Genomic DNA, 19,901 nt, shown 5'->3' with positions numbered 1-19,901 from the left:
ATCATTTCTGCTGTGCAGCAAATTCATCACCATCATCATTCAAGTATTTCTTCAACTTCTTTCGTGGTGAGTACAGTAACAATCTTTATTTTTTTATACTACTTTAATATTCTAACATTTTAATATTTGTGCCTGTTTTAGTTTAGGGTACTGTAGTACATGCATTAAGTGTTCTGTACATTAAAGGGTAGTTTGTTAACAGTACTACGTAAATGGATGGTTTTAAAAACTGAATATACATGTTATAACCCATCATATTTTTTTGTTTATTACATTTAAAACCTCTCTCTCTCTCTCTCTCTCTCTCTCTCTCTCTCTCTCTCTCTCTCTCTCTCTCTCTCTCTCTCTCAAATTATCATTCGGTCATTAGCGGCAGTTTGTTATTGTTGATTAAACGCCAAGAAAAAAAATTGTTTTCCTGCTTTGCTACGTATGTAGGATTTTATATAGATACGTTAAATAATATTTGTAATAACATATTTACTAAAAGCTTTTAATATCATTATTTATCACTTTCATCATGCGCGTTTAATGCCTTCGTTTTTTTATTACGATCAAAGATGGAGCGTACAGTAAACGAATGGAAGGCTTCCGTTTCAGGCGGCGTCATAAAGAAAAACATTATATAAATGGCATTTATTTCATTTATTTGGAAGTCCTAAGAAAAATTAAGTAAAACATTGGTAATAACAAAATCAACACATAATCAATATAATCGATGCAAAAACTAACCTATACACAGATGTGTAAATGCGTTTGTTTCTTCATTATGATCAGAGATAAACGTAAACAAACCATTGGCTGTCATTTTTTATCGTGCTTTTTGGCGTGTTTAGGAAACGCATGATATAAAATCGCCTTTAATATTTGTGCCAGTTTTAGTTTAGGGTACTGTAGTATATGCATTAAGTGTTCTGTACATTAAAGGGTAGTTTATTAACAGTACTACGTAAAGGGAAGGTTTTAAAAGTCTGAGTATACATGTTAAATAAATACGTAAATATGGTGTCCCTACTTCGCGGATTTTCAGCTATCGCGGTCGGGTTTGGAACCTATCTACCGCGATAAACGAGGGTTCACTGTACTTCTTTAGCTTGTTTCCCCATCCCTGCTGCTCAGGCCCCAGCTTCTACTTCGACCCCTGTTCCTACGCTGGATAAACCTTTCTTTCTAGGTCAAATGGAATTTATGACGTCCATGAAAGCTTTCATGGAAAACCTAAACGCCAAAACTGAACGTTCTCAAGAGGGCCTAATGGTGAAAATAGAAGCTTTACAATAGGTATCTACTAAGGCTCTCCCAGCTTCTAGCCTACCTGAATGCAGTTAAAAACCCTTGGCGTTATGCTGAACAAATGGCCTTATGTGAAGGGTACCTCCACATCAGAGAGGGTTTGGGTTTCAAGTCAGTCAATTCTTCCCATCGACTGATAGTTATCCTTACTGCTACGTAAGGCTTAACTCGGAGGTGTCCATTAGGGATGATACGATCCCTAAGGAAACAATTATCCTGGACCACAGCAAGGCTCAATCTCTTTTGGTTGAGGAGCTAAAGATAGCAGAATTCACTAATACCCAACTTTCTTCTTTCGGCAGGTAGCAGGCTACCTTTGTAGCTCCCACAGATACTATCTTTTCCTTTGCCTCTAAAAGCATAGAGTTTGTAAAGAAAGCAGTAATTGAGAATAGAAACTAAAGATAGACTATCTGCCTCTTCATCCTTCCAATCTTATCGAGAGATTCTAATTGGAAACTATTCCAAATCAGATCTCTTCCTTGTCTTGGCAAAGACTCACCTGACCATGTTCCATAGAGATCTCTATGCTTTCTTCCTTGCTAGAAGAGTACGTAGAGAACACGTCCTAGCCGCAGCAACAATAAGGCATGAACCTAGAAAACTGATCAACTCCAACATCTGGGGGAAAAACCTCTTCCCCAAGAAATTGGTTAAGGAATTCATAGACAAAGCGGCTCGGGAAAGTAAGAGCCTTATAGATAAGTGGGGTATGTCCTCTTAAAGGAAATTTACCCCCAGAGAAGGACCTCAACCCAAGGGCAAGAAGCCTAGAAGACACTTTAAGGGAAGGAAATCCTTTCCTGTCAAGACAGCCTCAGTTGCCACCATTCCTCAAACTGTGTACATGGTTCCCCAGCAGTATGTATCACAGTCTCGAGCCTTCAGCCCTGTGTATTAGAGAACCACCATTACATTTCACCCTATCAGAGCTCAAAAGAAGAGCTCCAGTGGCAGGGGAAGGTCTGGAAAGGGCGGTCAGTCTAGAGGCCGGGGAAGTAGAGGCAAGACAGTTAAAGAAGCAGGTTCTTCACAGCAACTAGGAGCTACCGGTAGGGGTGACGACTTTACCCTTTCAGGGGTCGATGGGAGTTCGATCCTTGGGCTCACAGCATAGTCTCCAAAGGAAGAGGCTGAAAATGGACACAGAAACCACCCCCGTTCAAGAGGTTCTTCCAATCCACAACCCCATTCTTGGAGGAATATTTACGCTAGGATTAGTTTTAAGCATAGCTGGGAGGAATATTTACGCTAAGAATAGTTTTAAGCCTATTTTCTGAAATTTTTTTATGTATGCTAATCTTTAGAATGAAAATTTTTAAAAATTTGTACTCATTGAATTTTTTCCGTCTTTACAGGTTGCTGATGAAATGGAGTGTTCAACAGTCACCTGTACCAGACGAGTCAAGTTGCCCTGTGGCCTCAAGATTTGCCGGAAACATGTGAATTTTCCTGATTCCAAAGGGTCTCTTGCAATCTAGGAACCTACTAACTGTCAGGTTTGCAAGTACCTACTTCACACCGGGTTCCACGCAACAGATGTCTCCTTGGATGTGCAAGTGCAGAGTCGGAGAAGAGTTCTCAAGAAGGTGCCCCCTTATCTTCCTTCTATGGAACTTAAAAAGGACCTCCTCTTTCCCAAGACCAAGGTGACCGCTGTTTTTGGTCACCAGTTACCGACAGTTCAACTCTCACTGGTACCAGTAGATCATGCGGATGATGAAGTTCGGGACGCTCTTATAAGTCTTGAGCCTAGACGCCGACATGTCGACAACTTCTTCTGTGACATCAGAGAGGGAGATGATCCTGTTGTGCACGGAAGCCTCTGAGGAGTCATGGGATTTACATCGGGTGAGTAGAGTTTCCAATGCTTCTTTAGCTTGTTCCCCCATCCCTGCTGCTCAGGCCCCAGGTTCTACTTCGATCCTTTGTTCCTACGCTGGATAAACCCTTCTTTCTAGGTCAAATGGAATTTATGACGTCCATGACAGCTTTCATGGAAAACCTAAACGCCAAAACTGAACGTTCTCAAGAGGGCCTAATGGCGAAAATAGAAGCTTTACAAAAGGTACCTACTTCTAAGGCTCCCCCAGCTTGTAGCCTACCTGAATGCAGTTAAAAACCCTTGGCATTATGCAGAGCAAATGGCCTTAAAGTGAAGGGTACCTCCATATCAAAGAGGGTTTGGGTTTCAAGCCAGTCTTATACTTGGAATTCTTCCCATTGATTGATAGTTATCCTAACTGCTACGAAAGGCTTAAATCAGAGGCGTCTATTAGGGATGATACGATCCCTAATGAAACAATTATCCTGGACCACAACAAGGCTCGGTCTCTTTTGGTGGAGGAGCTAAAGATAGCAGAATTCACTAATACCCAACTTTCTTCTTTCGGCAGGTAGCAGGCTACCTTTGTAGCTCCCACAGATACTATCTTTCCCTTCGCCTCTAAAAGCTTAGAGGATGTAAAGAAGGCAGTAGTTGAGAATAAGCTAAAGAGAGACTATCTGCCTCTTCATCCTTCCAATCTTATCTAGAGATTCTAATTGGAAACTATTCCAAATCAGATTTATTCCTTGTCTTGGCAAAGACTCGCCTGACCATGTTCCATAGCGATCTCTATGCTTTCTTCCTCGCTAAAAGAGTACGTAGAGAACACGTCCTAGCCACAGCGACGATCAGGCATGAACCTAGAAAACTGATCGACTCTAACATTTGGGGGAAAGACCTCTTCTCCGGAAAAATGGTTAAGGAAGTCATGGACAAAGCGGTTCGGGAAAGTAAGAGCCTTATAGATAAGTGGCATATGTCCTCTTATAGGAAATTTACCCCCTGAGAAGGACCTCAACCCAAGGGCAAGAACCCTTTCTTGTCACGACAGCCTCAGTTGTCACCATTCCTCAAACTGTGTGTACACAGTTCCCCAGCAGTATGTATCAAAGTCTCCAGCCTTCAACCCTGTGTATGAGAGAACCACCAATACATTTCACCCTGTCAGAGCTCAAAAGAAGAGCTCCAGTGGCAGGGGAAGGCCTGGAAAGGGCGGTCAGTCTAGAGGCCGGGGAAGTAGAGGCAAGGCGGTTAAAGAAGCAGGTTCTTCACAACAACGAGGAGCTACCGGTAGGGGTGATGACTTACCCTTTCAGGGGTCAATGGGAATTCGATCCCTGGGCTCACAGCAGCGTCTCCAAAGGAAGAGGCTGAAAATGGACACACAAACCACTCCAGTTCAAGAGGTTCTTCCAATCCACAACCCCATTCTTGGAGGATTATGTGCAAGATCTCCGGAAGGGAATCATCCGTTGCACAAGATCCATGAACTTTCAAGGGCGACTATTCTGCGTGCCCAAGAAAGATTCAAACACTCTTCGAACTATTCTGGACTTGTCCCCACTAAACAAATTAATTTTGAATGACAAGTTCCAGATGCTGACTATCTCGCAAATACGGACCCTACTACAGGGGGCCTACACCGTCTCCATAGATCTTATGGACGCCTATTGGGATCTTCCGATAGGTAGGCACTTCTCCCCCTACCTACCTTTGTTTCAGATTCGCAAGAAAGGGTATTCAGAGCTATGCCCTTCAGGCTCAATATAGCTCCAAGGATTTTGACAAAGCTAGTCGAGGCCATCGTCCAACAATTACGGAAGAGAGGCCTCCAGGTGATGGTATACTGTACCTGGACGACTGGCTGGTCTGGGCTGCAACGAAGTCAGAGTGTCTTCATACAGCCCAAGATGTCAAGAAATTCCTAGTCTCTGGGCTTTCAGATCAACTTCGAAAAATCCAGGCAGTCTCCAGCTCAAGAATTCCAGGGGCTAGGACTTCACTGGAATCTAAAGTCACACGTACTCTCTCTACCGCAGGGTAAGAGAAAGGAAATCGCAAACTCTGTCGGGTACCTACTCCGTTCAAGAGTACTCACCAGGCAGCAACAGGAAAGAGTTACAGGTTCACTGCAGTTTGCTGCCGTGATAGACTTAATCTTAAAAGCACAACTCAAAAATGTCATCAGAGTCTGGAGAAGAAAGGCATCAAATGCTCATAGAGATCTTCGCCACAGCAACCCCGTCTTACTGCGAAAGCAGCTCAAGCTGTGGTCCATTGCAGTATCCTCCTCCTCCTGTGATAATTCACACGGATGCCTTGGAATAAGAAAGGGGGGGGACACTCCAATTCCAAGAAAGTACAGGGTCGGTAGTCATTTACATTTCGGACAGTTCATATCAATATTCTGGAAGCCATGGCAGTGTTTCTGACTCTGAAGAGACTGAACCCAAAGAAGAAATCACACATCAAATTAGTCGTTGATAACAGGACGATAGTCCACTGTGTCAACAGACAGGGCTCCAGGTCTCCTCAGGTCAACCATGTGATTCTAGCCATCCTCACTTTAGCAAAGTGGAGGAATTGGCATCTCTCAGCAGTTCACCTTGAAAGGGTTTGCAACGTAACGTTGGACGCCTTGTCAAGATCCAAGCCTCTGGAAACAGAATGTTCTCTGGATGCAAAATCATTCTGTTTCATTCTAGAGCAAGTCCAAGAACTGCAAATCGATCTTTACGACGAGCTTCAACAAGAAGCTTCCCCGGTATGTAGCATCAAACTTAGATCCAGAAGCGACAGGAACGGATGCGATGTCCCTGGATTGGAACCGATGGTTTCCCATCTACCTATTCCCACCATTCAACCTCACCCTCCAAATGAAAGTCCTGAACAAACTGCAGAATTTCAAGGGAACGGCGGCTCTAGTGGTTCCCAAGTGGCCCAAGAGCAATTGGTATCCTCGTGTTCTGGAACTCAAACCTTTCTAGGTCCTCTACCATCTCTAGTGCTGTCCCAGGATGTTCAACAGAAGACTGTCTTCGCTTCCCCTTGGATAACGAAAGCCTTCAGCTCATGATTTTCTCGCCCTTGTGACTCAAAGAAAGTTTAGAGTTGCAAAGGAGAGAATTGACTTCATAGAAGAGTACAAGTCCAATACCACGAAATAATATTTGTCTTCCTGGAATAAATGGGTTGCATTCGTGAGAAGTCATCAGCCCTCTTCTATTTCTATGGACTTCTGTATTTCTTTTTTTATTTCATTGCATAATCAAGGTCTGGCCTCTACAACTATTGCCTCATCTAAGTCGGTATGGCTCTAATTAGACCCATTGCTTATGCTTTTGATATTGAACTCAATTGCAAACTATTCAGTAAGATCCAGAAGGTTATGCTAATCTGAAATCTAATGCTCCTCCCAAGGCTATTTCATGGTCGTTGGATAAAGTTCTGCACTTCGCCTCTTCGATAGATAACGCCTCTATCTCTCTGAGGGATCTTACTCAAAAGCTTACAATGGCTTATGGTGCTAGAGTCAGTGAGATTGTGGCCCTTTCAAGGGATGATGGCCACATAGCATTCTCGGAATCGGGGAGGTAAATCTTTACTCAGATCCTGCATTCTTGGCGAAAAACGAACTTCCCACGAAACGCTGGGGGCCCTGGAAGATTGCTCCACTATAGGAGGATCCTTCTCTATGCTCTGTGGAGTGCCTTAAGGCCTTCCTGTTAAAGAGCCAGGCCTTTAAAGAGGGTCAACTTTTTAAAGGGGAGATGACAGGATCTAATCTTTCTCTGGAACAGCTGAGGTCCAAACTCACCTATTTCATCAGAAGGGCTGACCATGATAGTATACCATTGGGTCATGACCTTAGAAAAGTTGCCTCTTCATTCAATTTTTTCCAATTGAAAGAGATTGAATACTTTGTAGTGGCTGCTGGGAGTGTGATTAAATCAGTTTCTTAAGTGTTGCGCATGAACTCCTATGGACTGTATAGTTGGGACTTCTCAGTCTACATTGTGCAAGAGGATTAATGTTCTTTTCAATGTACTATTTATAATTGTAAAGAGTCAAAGGTGATATTTTCCTTTTATATCATGAGTGTTACTATTTTACTACTCTGTTACATAATTTTGGGGTCTGAAAACTTTATTTTGGTTTTCTGTACATATCTACTGTATGTAATGTTGCGTTGATTGCTGTTACATTCATGAATCTTTGGAAACAATAAAAGACTACAGTTCCTTTTGCATTTCCTTTCATTGGACCTACTGTACAAAATAAAAGCAGTGCACCTCAATTTTTAACCCTCCTTTTATAGACTTTGGTCTTTTCATCTAATAGAGACAAAGATCTTATTCACAGTGAGTGGGACTGTGATATTGATTTCCTTTGCTCCTACTTTTTACAAACATATCGCTTGCTCTCATAGCTTGGTACCATAGTTACCAATGGTAAGAGAAGTATGGTTATGTCTATGAGGTGTAAAGGGTTAAAACACTCTTAGCCACAACTGAGAATAATAATACTCTGGTATACTTCCATCAAGACGACATGGCTTGAGCTCAAAAATAGATTTTTCCTATGTGATTTTGACATAGGAAAAATCTATTTTTGGGTAAGATAGCCATGTTGTCCTGATGGACTACCCGTTACTTTTCATCTCCTCCCAATTCTCAGTGTGGTCTGTTGCCCTTCATCCCTTACTCTGTGTCAGTCTTTTTGCTGTAATTTGTTGTCCCACTTATAGCCATTCAGGTATTTTAGGATTAAGGGTTTTTGTATGAACAGGTTATGTTTTTATAACAAACATTTTTCCTATGAACCCGTAAATCTGAAGTTTTAGTGCCCTCTTCCATTTTCTGCACGCTGGGATTTTTAAGGTTATAAGGCGACAAAGAACTACTGGTCAAGAGTGACACCTTATTCAATGTTGACCATGTGAAGAGAAGCTCTATATTCTTGATTGAAGCAGGTTGGAATAAATGAGCTTCCATGGCATGGAAGTAAGGCATTTTATGATAGACAATTTTGTATGATAAATTTTAACATAATCCTCTCATTTATAAAATAGGCACACAAGTTTAAGTGAACCAAAACAGAAGGATGTCCTAGAGAGCGCGCGTGGTAGGTGTCGGTGGGGTAGTTCAACTGTGTTCTCTAGGGCCTGTCACGGCCCTCCCCATTGATGAAGGGATTATCTAAATGGAAGACAGCCTGTGAATAGGGGTTTTCACACGCCCTTGTTAAATACACGACACCTACAAGGTGATCGCGCGAGGGTTGTAACCTCTGCATTCCATGCTTTTATCTTTCTCTAGTATATTTGGAAGATTTATATTAGAAAAGTGTAAAGAAGGACCTTTCACCGGCCGTCACAGGCCTCTTCCCAGAAATAGATTTTTCCTTCGTCAAAATCCCTTTTAACATGTACTGTATAATCTAATTATAGTTTGTGTTTGCCTTGAGAACATTGTCATGTTTTGTTTCTACATTTATAATTTTGTATAATTCAATAAACATAACCAATGTAAATAAGTGTGTTTAATTTTAAAATAAGAACTAGATATCATGGTCACTGAGTACATATTGTGTATAAATAGGATAACTTGACTACTGTGTATAAATGGGATGACACCACATACCTGGAGGAAAGGCGCTCCCATGTTTGTGTTAAACGTGATACAGCAACATTGCTGAGGCCAATGACTATAGCAAAGAAAGCATTCAGATTTTGTTGTTCTTTACAGCTGTGAAAATAAAGGGAGAGAACAATCAAATAAAATAGCATGATCAAACATCTAGGCATTACATATACAAATAAAGTATAATTCCATTCTCACCATATGTAGAAACTATCTTAAGTTTAGTATTTTTTATGGTTTAAAATAAGAAACCTAATACAGTACTGTACAGTACAGTACTGCAAATTAAACAAATACAGTAGGCTATATTGAAATGAAATTAAGTTTAATTATTCAAACAAACTGTTGCATCAATGTAAATCATTATCCTCAGAGAAAGTACCTGTAAAACCTTTTGCCTTATAAACACTTGAGCAAATTACTAGCCTCTGCAGATGGAATCAAGTCAAGAATACCAATTGGCCTAGATAGCAATACTGTACAAGGCAGCCCAATTTTGAGGGTAGCCCCTCTCTTGTGCTCCATTTCATTTGTACACTAATCCTTGGCACAGTACAGTAAAGTTCATTATGTCAGGTTTAAATGGCAGTAGTGACGACTTGTTTAATTCATTGCCTCTCAGAAAAAATGTGCTAGCCACTATCCATTAACTCAAAGGCAGTTTTATTTATTGCTGGTGAATTACATGCAGGGCACAAACACTGGCTTGTAGAAAGTACTGTATCACATGTGAGTATTGCAAAATAAATTTCATCCATCTGATAAGAGATACTTGGGGCATTTTTTATCAGATATTGATTAAAGCAAAAGTGTAAGATTATTGGCTACTTTACCATTGTAAAATAATAATGGACATCTTTCCCCAATATCCAATGAAAAAAAAGTGTGGTGGCTTGGGTCTCGAGGCATTTATGAAATTCCCAGTGTAATACTGTACATTATGATGGTACAGCTATATAGAATGTGTATGAAATTACCACTGACCATAAAAAAAATCCACAGCTTAACTGTGGATTCTCTTAAGGTAGTGTTTGTGCAGTAACTTTTTGGTGTTAGAAATGACAAATTTAGAAGTAATTTGTATTTTTCCTAACATACAAACCTTTAAGTATTTACCCCTATCTTTCAGTGAAGCTGGAAGACATGCCATTAAGACTTTAATGCAAGGTGGCAACCACCCAACCACTAGTTAGTGGGAGGGGGTAACCGGTTCTCCCCCTTGCTCACACATCAGGGATATTTGACCACTTTTGATTACAAGCAGCACTTACGGGGACAATTTGCATAAATAGCTAAAGGTTTAGGAAAAATACAAATTACTTCCAAATTTGTCATTTTTTCTGTCAATAACAAACCTAACACTATTTGATAGGGATGACTTACCCCGTTAGGGGTGCGGTAGTAGGACCTTTGGCTAGGCCATTGACCTGGGTTTTACCTGTACAGAGTTAGACTGTAACTGAGAAAAATCTTGACACCTCGCTAAAAGGAGACATTGTGTAATGTGCCCGTAGCAACCTGTAGGTGGTTGTGAGGAACTAGCAATGTGACTCTACTGTAGGTAAGAATATTCCGAGTTTAAAAATAGGAATTTTAATTCAAACATAGACGTTCCCAATACCCACTTCGCGGGGGCTATCAGGGAATTGTACAAGTATGAAGACTATACTAGGTTACACAAGGAAAATGATTACTGTATTATCCGCAGATAGGCGAGGCCAGCGTGCAGAGGACCCCAAGAGAGGGGAAGATGAAGAAAAAGAAAAGCACCAGTCATTCTTAACATTCATACAGACTAATCCCGAGTAACCAATGCCCTCAAGCATCTGCTACTTGTCCTTACTTGCCCATCAAGGAGCCTGATGTATTTTTAAACCACCTGTTGTGCAGCCACCACAGGACCAATGCAAAACATATCCATGTTCATGTGGGCTATGTCTTGCAGGTAATGGGCGGTGAAGGTTGTCTGACACTTCCACACACCTGCTTGTAACACCTGCGCCACAGAGTAGTTGTGTTTAAATGTCAGGGACGTGCTTATGCTCCTGACGTCATGAGCTCTAGGTTGTCGAGTGGGAGGAGGGTCACGATTCAGTTGATGGTCGATGACCCTGCGAATCCAGGCTGAGATGGTATTCTTTGTGACCCTCCCTGTGTTAGCGAAAAGTGTAATATGCTCTTAGCAGCCTGAGCAACATGTAGGTGGTTGTGAGGAACTAATAATGTGACTGTCTACTGTAGGTAAGAATATTTTGAGTGAAAAATTAGGAATTTTAATTCATACATAGACATTCCAATACCCACCTTGTGGGGGGGTATCAGGGCCATGTACAAGTATGAAGACTATTACAGATTACACAAGGAAAAAGATTATTACCTGCAGATAGGTGAGGCCAGCGTGCAGAGGACCCATGGTGCGGTTCCCCAAGAGAGGGGAAGATGAAGGAAAAGAAAAGAACCAGTCATTCTTAACATTCATACATACTAATCCAGGGTAACCAATGCCCCTAACTATCTGCTACTTGTCCATTAAGGAGCCTAAGGTATTTTTAAACTCCCTGTTTTGCAGCCACCACAGAACCAAAGGTAAATACTGTATATCCATGTTCCTGTGGGTCATGTCTTGCAGGTAGTGGGCGGTGAAGGTCATCTGATGCTTCCACACACCCGCTTGTAACACCTGTGCCACAAAGTCGTTGCGTTTAAATGTCAGGGACGTGCTTATGCTCCCAACGTCATGAGCTCTAGGTCGTCGAGTGGGAGGAGGGTCACGATTCAGAGCATGGTCGATGACCCTGCGAATCCAGGCTAAGATGGTATTCTTTGTGACCCTCCCTGTGCTAGCGAAAAGAGCTGGCACGCTGTGACAAGCTGCAGCACGTGTAAGATAATATCTTAAACTCCTCACTGGGCAGAGTAACTGCTGATCTGAATCATTGGTTATAGAACGAAGACTCGCAATCTGAAAAACCCCGAACTTAGGATCCATGATTGCTGGATTTTGAGTCTTGGCAATAAACTCGGGGACGAAGCAGTGTCGCCTCCCACTATCCCCTTGAATGGGCGATGTCATAGAATAGACCATGAAGTTCACTAACTCTTTTTGCCGAAACTAAAGCGAGTAGGAACAATCTCTTGCCTGGCGTAATGGTTTGTAAGGAGGGCCTTTCGGGGACTGAATTACGTGAACCATGTTCCAAGGAGAAGGTCTAACTTCTGACTGGAAGCAAGTGATCTCATAGTTTCGTATGAGGAGAGATAACTCCAACGAAGAGGAAAGATCAACTCCTTTCAGTCTAAAGGCCAAGCTTGAGGCTGAGCGGTAGCTTTTTACTGCAGAGATCGAAAGGAGCTTTTCTTCCCAAAGGTATAGAAGGAACTCCACTATTACTGGAATATTGGCATCGAGGTGAGAGATACCCCTTCCAAGATACTAACCACCGAAGACTGTCTACTTTACCTGGTCAACTTATGCAGAGGATCTTTGGAGGTATCCAGACATCCTTCTCGCAACTCATTGCAAAAAGCCTCTCTCAGAGAGGAGATGCTGGATAGTCTCCAGGCTTGAAGGTGTAGGGAAGCTACTGCTTTGTGAAAGATGTTCACTTGTGGTTGTCTGAGTAGATCTGGTCTTAGAGTGAGTTCCCTCGGTAGCTCTATCAATAGCTGCAGAAGGTCCAGGAACCATTGCGCATGATGCCATAGCGAAGCTTTGAGTGTCATGAATAGGTTGTTGGATGCTCTGATTTGTTGAGCGCCCTTCTCATCAGACAGAACGGGGAAAGGCGTACATGTTGATGTTGTCCCACCATTATTGGAATGCATCTTGCCAGAGAGTCTGAGGATCTGGGACTGGGGAGCAATAAAGCAGGAGCCTGAAGTTCAGGGACATCGTGAAGTTAGGACTTTGTGTGTTTATGTATGCCACTACTGTGGTAACCAGAGAGTGACACGCTGGGAACTGGTGGAACTGTTGAAGAGCTACGAAGGCTACTCTAATCTCTAGGAGATCTATGTGCTGGTACCTTTCGGACTCAGACCATAGACCTAAGGCCGTGAAATGCAGCATGTGTGGGACCCACCCTTCTTTTGATGTGTGTATAGAGCATCAATTTTGGGGAAGACACAAGAAGGTCTATCCCTCTGCGGAGGTTCTCCTCTCTCACCCACCACAGAAGATCCGTCCTCTCCTCCTGTCCCATAGGAACAAGAGTATCTGGAGAGCCGGTGTGCTGGTTCCACCTGGATTTCAATTGCCAATGAAGAGATCAAATTCTGAGATGATCGTTGGGCACTAGACGGACCATGGAGGTTGGGTGACCTAGAAGACACACTGACTGTTGGGCTGGAAGCTCTTCTCATATGAGGAATGAGCTTGCCACCTCCCACAGCTTGTGTACTCTGTTGCCTGATGGAAAGACTTTCTGAAGATTGGTGTCAATTATCATACCCAGGTATACTAGTCTTTGAGAGGGATGCAGAGATTACTTCAAGATTTATCACAATCCCCAGAACTTGACAAAACTCGAGTAGTCAGACTCGGTGTTGAAAAAGGGTCGCAACTGAGTCTGCCAGAATCAGCCAATTGTCGAGGTGGAGAAGAAAACAAATGCCTATTCTGTGAGCCTAGGATGACACTAGGGCGAACACTCTCATGAAGACTTCAGGTACTGTCGAAAGGCCGAAGCACAGCACTTTGAACTGGTATTGCCTGTTATTGTGTATGATCCAGAGATACTTCCTTGAAGACAGATGGATTGGGATCTGGAAGTATGCATCTTTGAGATCCAGGGTGCACATAAAGTCCTGTGGGCTCACTGCCTGAATAACCGTGTTTGCCTTCTCCATCTTAAAGGGAGTTTGTAGAACAAACTCGTTAAGGGTCGAGAGATTGATGACTGGTCTCCAGCTTCCAAACGCCTTTTTCACAAGAAAGAGTTGACTGAATAAGCCTGGGGACCCGTCGAGGACCTCTTGGAGAGTGCCCTTCTCCAACATGGTATGGATTTTGGCCCGGAGGGCCAGGTCCTTTGCGTATCCCTTCCCATAGGAGTTCGATGAAACTGAGTCCCGAGTCGGAGGGAGAGACTGTGTGAACGGGACGCAATACCCTACACAAATCACTGAGATTGTCAACCCCGAGCTGCATCCACCTCTGCCAGCCGCGTTGTAGGCATCCGCCCACTGGTGGGGTGGTGAAAGGATTGCCACTCCCTAGCGGGAGCGGCCTCTGCAACTTACCCTACCGCCTTTCTTTCCTCTGGAGGGTTTGGAGCCCTTTGGATCTTTGGCAGGAAAGGGCAGCCGTGACACCTTTATGGAGGACTCTGCTCTCCTACTGGTTGAGTGTTTGTTGGGCTGCGGCTGCATTTTGAAGGCGGAGGAGTCTTCCCATAGGGCCTGGTCATCAATGCCCAATGAAGGAAAGAATTCTTAGTGGATTTTCTCCAATGCTCAGCCACCCTCTCAACATCATCTGGCTTGAAGAGAGAGGTTCCTTCCCAGAGTAGTTCCTGAGTCTGGACAGCTGAATGGTACTGTACCTGCCTGGGAAACCTTTCCATCACAGCATCTTGTCTCTTAAGAATTACATTCGCCCACCGATTGACAACTTGGTGGGAAAGGAACTCCAAGGTCCGAGTGCCTGACAAGAGAAAGGTCTCCATGGACCTCCTTGTACTACTCTCCTTGGACCAATCCTCAGTTTGTACAAGGGGGCCCACTGAACCCAACCACAGATCCAGCCATGAAGCAGCCTGCATTGCGTATTTCATGACCTTCTCAATGATGATAAGCTCTGAGGAAGAGGAAGTGCCCAAAAGCCCAGAAAGCCTCTCTGTGTGTATACAGTACCTCTTGAGAGAGCCTCAAGAGAGGGATCCAACGTCAAAGCCGGGATACGTTCGTCTTCGACCTCGTAATGCATCCTCTGTTGGACAAAATGAGGTAGAAGGAACCAAGACGATGAACCAGCACGAAGCAAACTAGAGGAGCCAGCAATCTGGGAGAACGCGTTCTTCCTGGCCGCCGTCAGTCCAAGGCATGGTAGAACTGGACAAATGGTCCAGGACCGTGTCCCTGCCTTCCTGGAGAGCTGCTCCCAGGTTAGACAAACCATTAAAAACTCTCATGCAGGCTAGGACTTGTCAGAAGGTGGATTCAGACTCCCGCCGCTCTGCTTCTAACTAGAACTTGGGACTCGCTGCCCTAGGGAGGTTGTCTTCATCAGCGTCCAGGAAGTCATCGACCTTCAAGCTCTCACCCATAGAAGCATGGGATGGGTCAAGGTCAGCAACAGGAGGGACATCATGAGAGGAACTTGCCACAGGAGAACTTCTGGCCCTTGCTTGCATAAAGATCTCATGTGCCTTGGAACCTTCTTTGTATCCTTAGGCTCCATACGGGACGGCAAATACTCCTCCAGCAGGGAAGGTCTGGTGGGTGCCTGCCATTCCTTAGGGGCCTGAACCTCTCTTGCTTGAGGTTCAACTTCCTCTGGAGGTGGAATGGAAGCAGGCCATAGTTTGGGAGGAACTACAGTACCTCAATCGGAGAAGGATGGAAATAAGGCACATGAGAAATCTCGCAAGGAGAGCCCTAGTCCCTGCTCACTCTGGGGTGAAGAAGGTCTGCATGTGGAGAGGTCCGTTTCGGCATCCTCCTCCTCTGTCTCTCCGTAATGACAGGTGTCAGCTTCAGGGTGTTAAAATTCCTGCACCAGAACCTGGGAGCCCCCCGCGCCTATTCTTGCTCTACCAATTGGAGAAAGGGGCGTTGGTAGAACTAGGTTCCTAGCAGAAGTAGGCCTCTTCCTGGGGTCAGAAGGAACAACAGAGGAAGAAGAGAGAAAAACTGATTTCTCCAATAGGATGACTGGGGTGGAGACAACGGACCTCAGCCTAGGAGGAATCCCTGCCTGTTTGCGAGGATCTGCCATGGCCAAATTGATTGCTTTAATCAGGTTGTCAAACCAGGATGGTCATTCACCCACAGTTGACAGGTCTAGGGTGTTCTTGAGGAGGCCTAGAGGTGGAGAATGCTTCCTCACAGGAAGAGGCCTTGAAACCTGAACCTGCAGGGAGGGTGGAAGAGGAACAGGCATTAGCTGGTCCTTTTTCGACACCTACCTAAAGCGGTCTTTAGAGATAGGCAGGTGAGCGTTACCTATTTGGAGGCTCTTGAAAGCCTTCTGAGAAGAGAACTACCCTTTTGCTAGCTGCCGCTGAGGTTGAGGGCTCTTGAGGAAGCTCCACGAGCAAGCGATGATGAATGAGTATTAGAAGCCCTTGGAGACATTTAATGAGAGCGCGAACGACAATCATGCTTGGATGATCGGAGAGCAGGGGATCGTAAGGCAGCCGAATGGTGAGAAGGCATGCGATGCGATGGCGATAGATGTGATGGCAATCCGACGTGTTGGTGAGCATCAAGAAGGAGAACCTGTAGAACCTGGCGAACGACTTGTAGGAGAGCGTTGCATGGATGATTGTCGTGAAGACGAACGACGCGTTGAAGAGCATCAGGATGGTGAACAACTTGCTGGGGAGCTTCGCATAGGAGATCTACGATAAGGTGATCAGCGAGATGGCGTGCAACGCGTTGGCGAGCGACGAGCTGGAAAGTGTCGCATCAAAGAACGATGGCGAGCAGCGCGATAAGATAGAGAGCGTCGCGTTGGTGATCGGCAAGATCGAGATGATGATCATCAAGCAGGAGATTGTAGCGCTGGAGAACGCTGAGCAGGAGAACGTCATCAGGTGAAAGATTGTCTGGAGTGACCAGATGGCGAACGACACATGGCAAGGTCTCATCCTGACGAACGGCGACCAGAAGGCGAGCGTGCAGCTGGAGAATGACGATAAGCAGGAGAACGTCAGTCAGAAGAGCGAGTGATGATCAAGAGATGTTGGGTGACTAGCATGAGCCACAAGTGATGATCCCAATTAGACGGGCAATCACGAACAGGAGAACCATGAGATGATCGCTGATTTCGCGAACTGGAGCGCTACCTGAAGGACGAACAAAGAGGACTACAATCTCTAGAAGACGAGGAGGTCCAAGGATGGTGGGAAGACTTGTCGTTAGCAGGAAGTTGTCGAAGAGCGGGCGAACAGGTGCGAGGATCACGAACAGGAGAAAGTGAAAGATGGGCTTCGCACACAGCCAGCTCGTCAACAGGAGAAGAGACGGCAATAACGGGCAATATAAACGGGATCCTTTTAGGCACCCTGCTGCAGGTCCTTGGAAGGAGGTCCATCCACATCCAACGACGGCAAAGCCTGCAATACATCTGAAAGCAAAAAAGACTCGCCTAAGGGTAGAGCGAAGATGCTTCTCTAAGGGAAGCAACAATGTCCCCCGTTATCCGGCCCTCAAAAGAACTGGATCGAGGAGGAGCTTCGGGAAGAGGTAGCAGGGGGAGAGAAAAATTCTGAGGTCCCTTATCCCTCGAGGAAGACCCCGAAGATGAAGGGTCTCTCTTAGACTTCTTTCATAAACCACTCCTACTGGGAGGTAGACCACTCCCTACACTATCGTAAGTGGAACCCTGCTCACAACAACACCCTCTGCAGGTCAGACACAAGGAGTTGGGGTCCGTCTCGACCGAGGACATAGTGCCACAAGTGCGCCCTTCTGGTCCTGGACACATGCGCTTGGGGAGTGTCAAGGACAATTACACCTTAAAGAGAGAAGGCACTTTTAAAGCAATGGTCTTTATGGCCAAGTCTAAGCAGGAGCAGAGAGCGAACAAGTTCGGTCTCTTCAGAGTCAAAAGAAAAAGTGGTAAAATATCACTGATGTGTGAGTGAGTGGGGATACCTGGTTACCCCCTCCACCCTCCCACTAACTAGTGGTTGGGTGGTTGCCAGCAGCATGATGCTTGTTTAGATGAAGGTTTTAACAGTATGAACCACTACATTTTTGCATTGCTTTCATCTAGTGCAGACCCACATAACATTTTGTGGTATTATTTTACTGTATTACAGGGCAATGTAACCTAGAAAAAAAACTCCTTGCTATTCTGGGACAAGAGGGTGAAGTGTAAGAGGAAAATAACCTGTCCTCCATAAGGCATGATTTACTCAGCATGGCCAGTGAAAAAAAAAATGCTTTTGTAAAATAATGGTTTTTAACAATAGATTAAAGAAATTTAAATGTCTAGCATCAAAGTGAACTTTGCCAAATACACAAAATTCCCAAAATTTATTAGGAACTTTCCCAAGAAAAGAAATATTTTATGTACAGTGTACTATAAATATACAGCATATCAAAGAAAATAGTCAGTAACTTACTAGGCTGCAAGTTTGATGAATTTTCTTAAAAGTTGCGTTCGTTTAGACAATGTTCCAGTCAAACATATTTCTGATACCACCCAATACTGGATTTCATTGAAGCGGCGTAGGAACACATCCAAGTTGCACATTACTTGGCCAAAGTGATCTCGACCAAAGACTTGGTACAGGAACTCGTACTGCAAGAAATATTTCTAGGTTACATGTTTGAAGGGTTACTAAATACAGTATAGTAAAAAATAAATGGGACAGATAAAATTACTAAATGCTATTTATGTGCATAATCACATTTAATTTATGTGCATAATCACATTTATATTATTGTTAATGCAAATGCAAATAATTTTCAATATCAAGAGGCATACATAGGTAACTAATGAAACAAAAAACTTAATGCGATGCAACTGAAACAGCTTACTGATGTCATTAATTCAGTATTATAAATAAATTATAAATAAGTCTTGTTACTTATTATAATCAATCATTAAAATAATATGGCTAAGTCTCTCAATCATATAAAAAAAAACACCTAGAGGTGATTGACTGGCCTTTGCCATTGAAACCTACAAGTGACCAACTCAGAAAAATTTGAAACACATCTTTTTGTAAATAAAAACCTGACTAGCCATTCTAATGTTCTGCAACACTAAATTCTATTCATTCACACAGGAAGGCACACAAAGTAATTTATAACTGCAATAATTATCAAATAACATGATACAACCAAAAGGAACACATCTTACTTTGACTGTTTCTCTACATCAATCAAATTTTCCTCTCATATCGCAAAACTATTCAATCAATGAAAGAGAATGAGTGGAAGAATAAAAAAAAAATAGTAATAAAATTTAAAAATGACGGGTAACTGAGACAGCATATTTTCTCCGAAACAACTAATCAACACATTTACCCTACTAAGAAAGAACAAGGTTTTTGTTTTAATCACAGTAAACAATTCTAATATGAGGGCAATTTTTGTACAATCATAATCCTCTAAAATTGATATTTGTGCATGGCTATGCTATGACTGATAACATACAGGAATGTATTTTAGCAATAAGTAATGTTTATTTTATCCGCTGCACTCTCTCTCTCTCTCTCTCTCTCTCTCTCTCTCTCTCTCTCTCTCTCTCTCTCTCTCTCTCTCTCTCTCTCTCTCTCTCTCTCTCTTCTCTCTCTTTCTCTCTCTTTCTCTCTTCTCTTTCTCTTCTCTCTCTTCTCTCTCTCTCTCTCTCTCTCTCTCTCTCTCTCTCTCTCTCTCTCTCTCTCTCTCTCTCTCGCAATGATCTTGCATTATATCACTAAAAGCAAAGTCTTTTATATAATACTTGAATATATGTCGGCAAGGTTTTATGTATATGTACTTAATACTGTGTACCCCCTATATGTTAGTTCATATACATGAACTGCTGATCATTTATGTTCATACACAGAGGTAGATATAAACACTAACATAAACTCAGTAGAAGATGAATACTCTTTGGGCATAAAAGAAGTTTTAAAAGTACAAATGAGCTGGCTGCATTATCACTTATATCCTAAAAATATATTCTAATATAAAAAAAAAAACTTTGCACCTCCCCCTTTGTATGAGAGAGACAACCTGATCTGACAAAGAGTTACGATGGGAAAAGCATCTTGCTGACAGGCTCTACATGAGAATTTTCACTCTCGTCAACACAGTCAAATGCAGGAGCCATACAATTTCCATTCTAGTGGCTTACTGTATATGTAAATGAGGTTCTCGAAAAAAGAATAAGTTAAAGTTGATTAATGAATGTGATGATGATTACCATACTTCGCGAGATTTCACAGAATAACGCTTTAGCATTTCATCAAATCCTA

The 19,901-nt window shown here is 43.2% G+C and overlaps 1 protein-coding gene across 1 annotated transcript in view; it reads right to left on the bottom strand.

The window, feature by feature from the left end:
* Nucleotides 1-19,901, bottom strand: part of Epac (Exchange protein directly activated by cAMP) — a 1,092,821-nt gene that overhangs the window by 27,623 nt on the left and 1,045,297 nt on the right. The window contains exons 18-19 of the mRNA XM_068386349.1: nt 18,057-18,235; nt 8,764-8,868 (exon numbers count right to left, since the gene is read on the bottom strand). Of these exons, the coding sequence (XP_068242450.1) occupies nt 8,764-8,868; nt 18,057-18,235 (284 nt within the window). The remainder of the gene's footprint in view (nt 1-8,763; nt 8,869-18,056; nt 18,236-19,901) is intronic.

The sequence above is a fragment of the Palaemon carinicauda genome, chromosome 14 (genome assembly GCF_036898095.1).
Source record: "Palaemon carinicauda isolate YSFRI2023 chromosome 14, ASM3689809v2, whole genome shotgun sequence".
Classification (NCBI taxonomy): Eukaryota; Metazoa; Arthropoda; class Malacostraca; order Decapoda; family Palaemonidae; genus Palaemon; species Palaemon carinicauda.
This window is presented reverse-complemented; position numbering and strand designations above follow the sequence as displayed.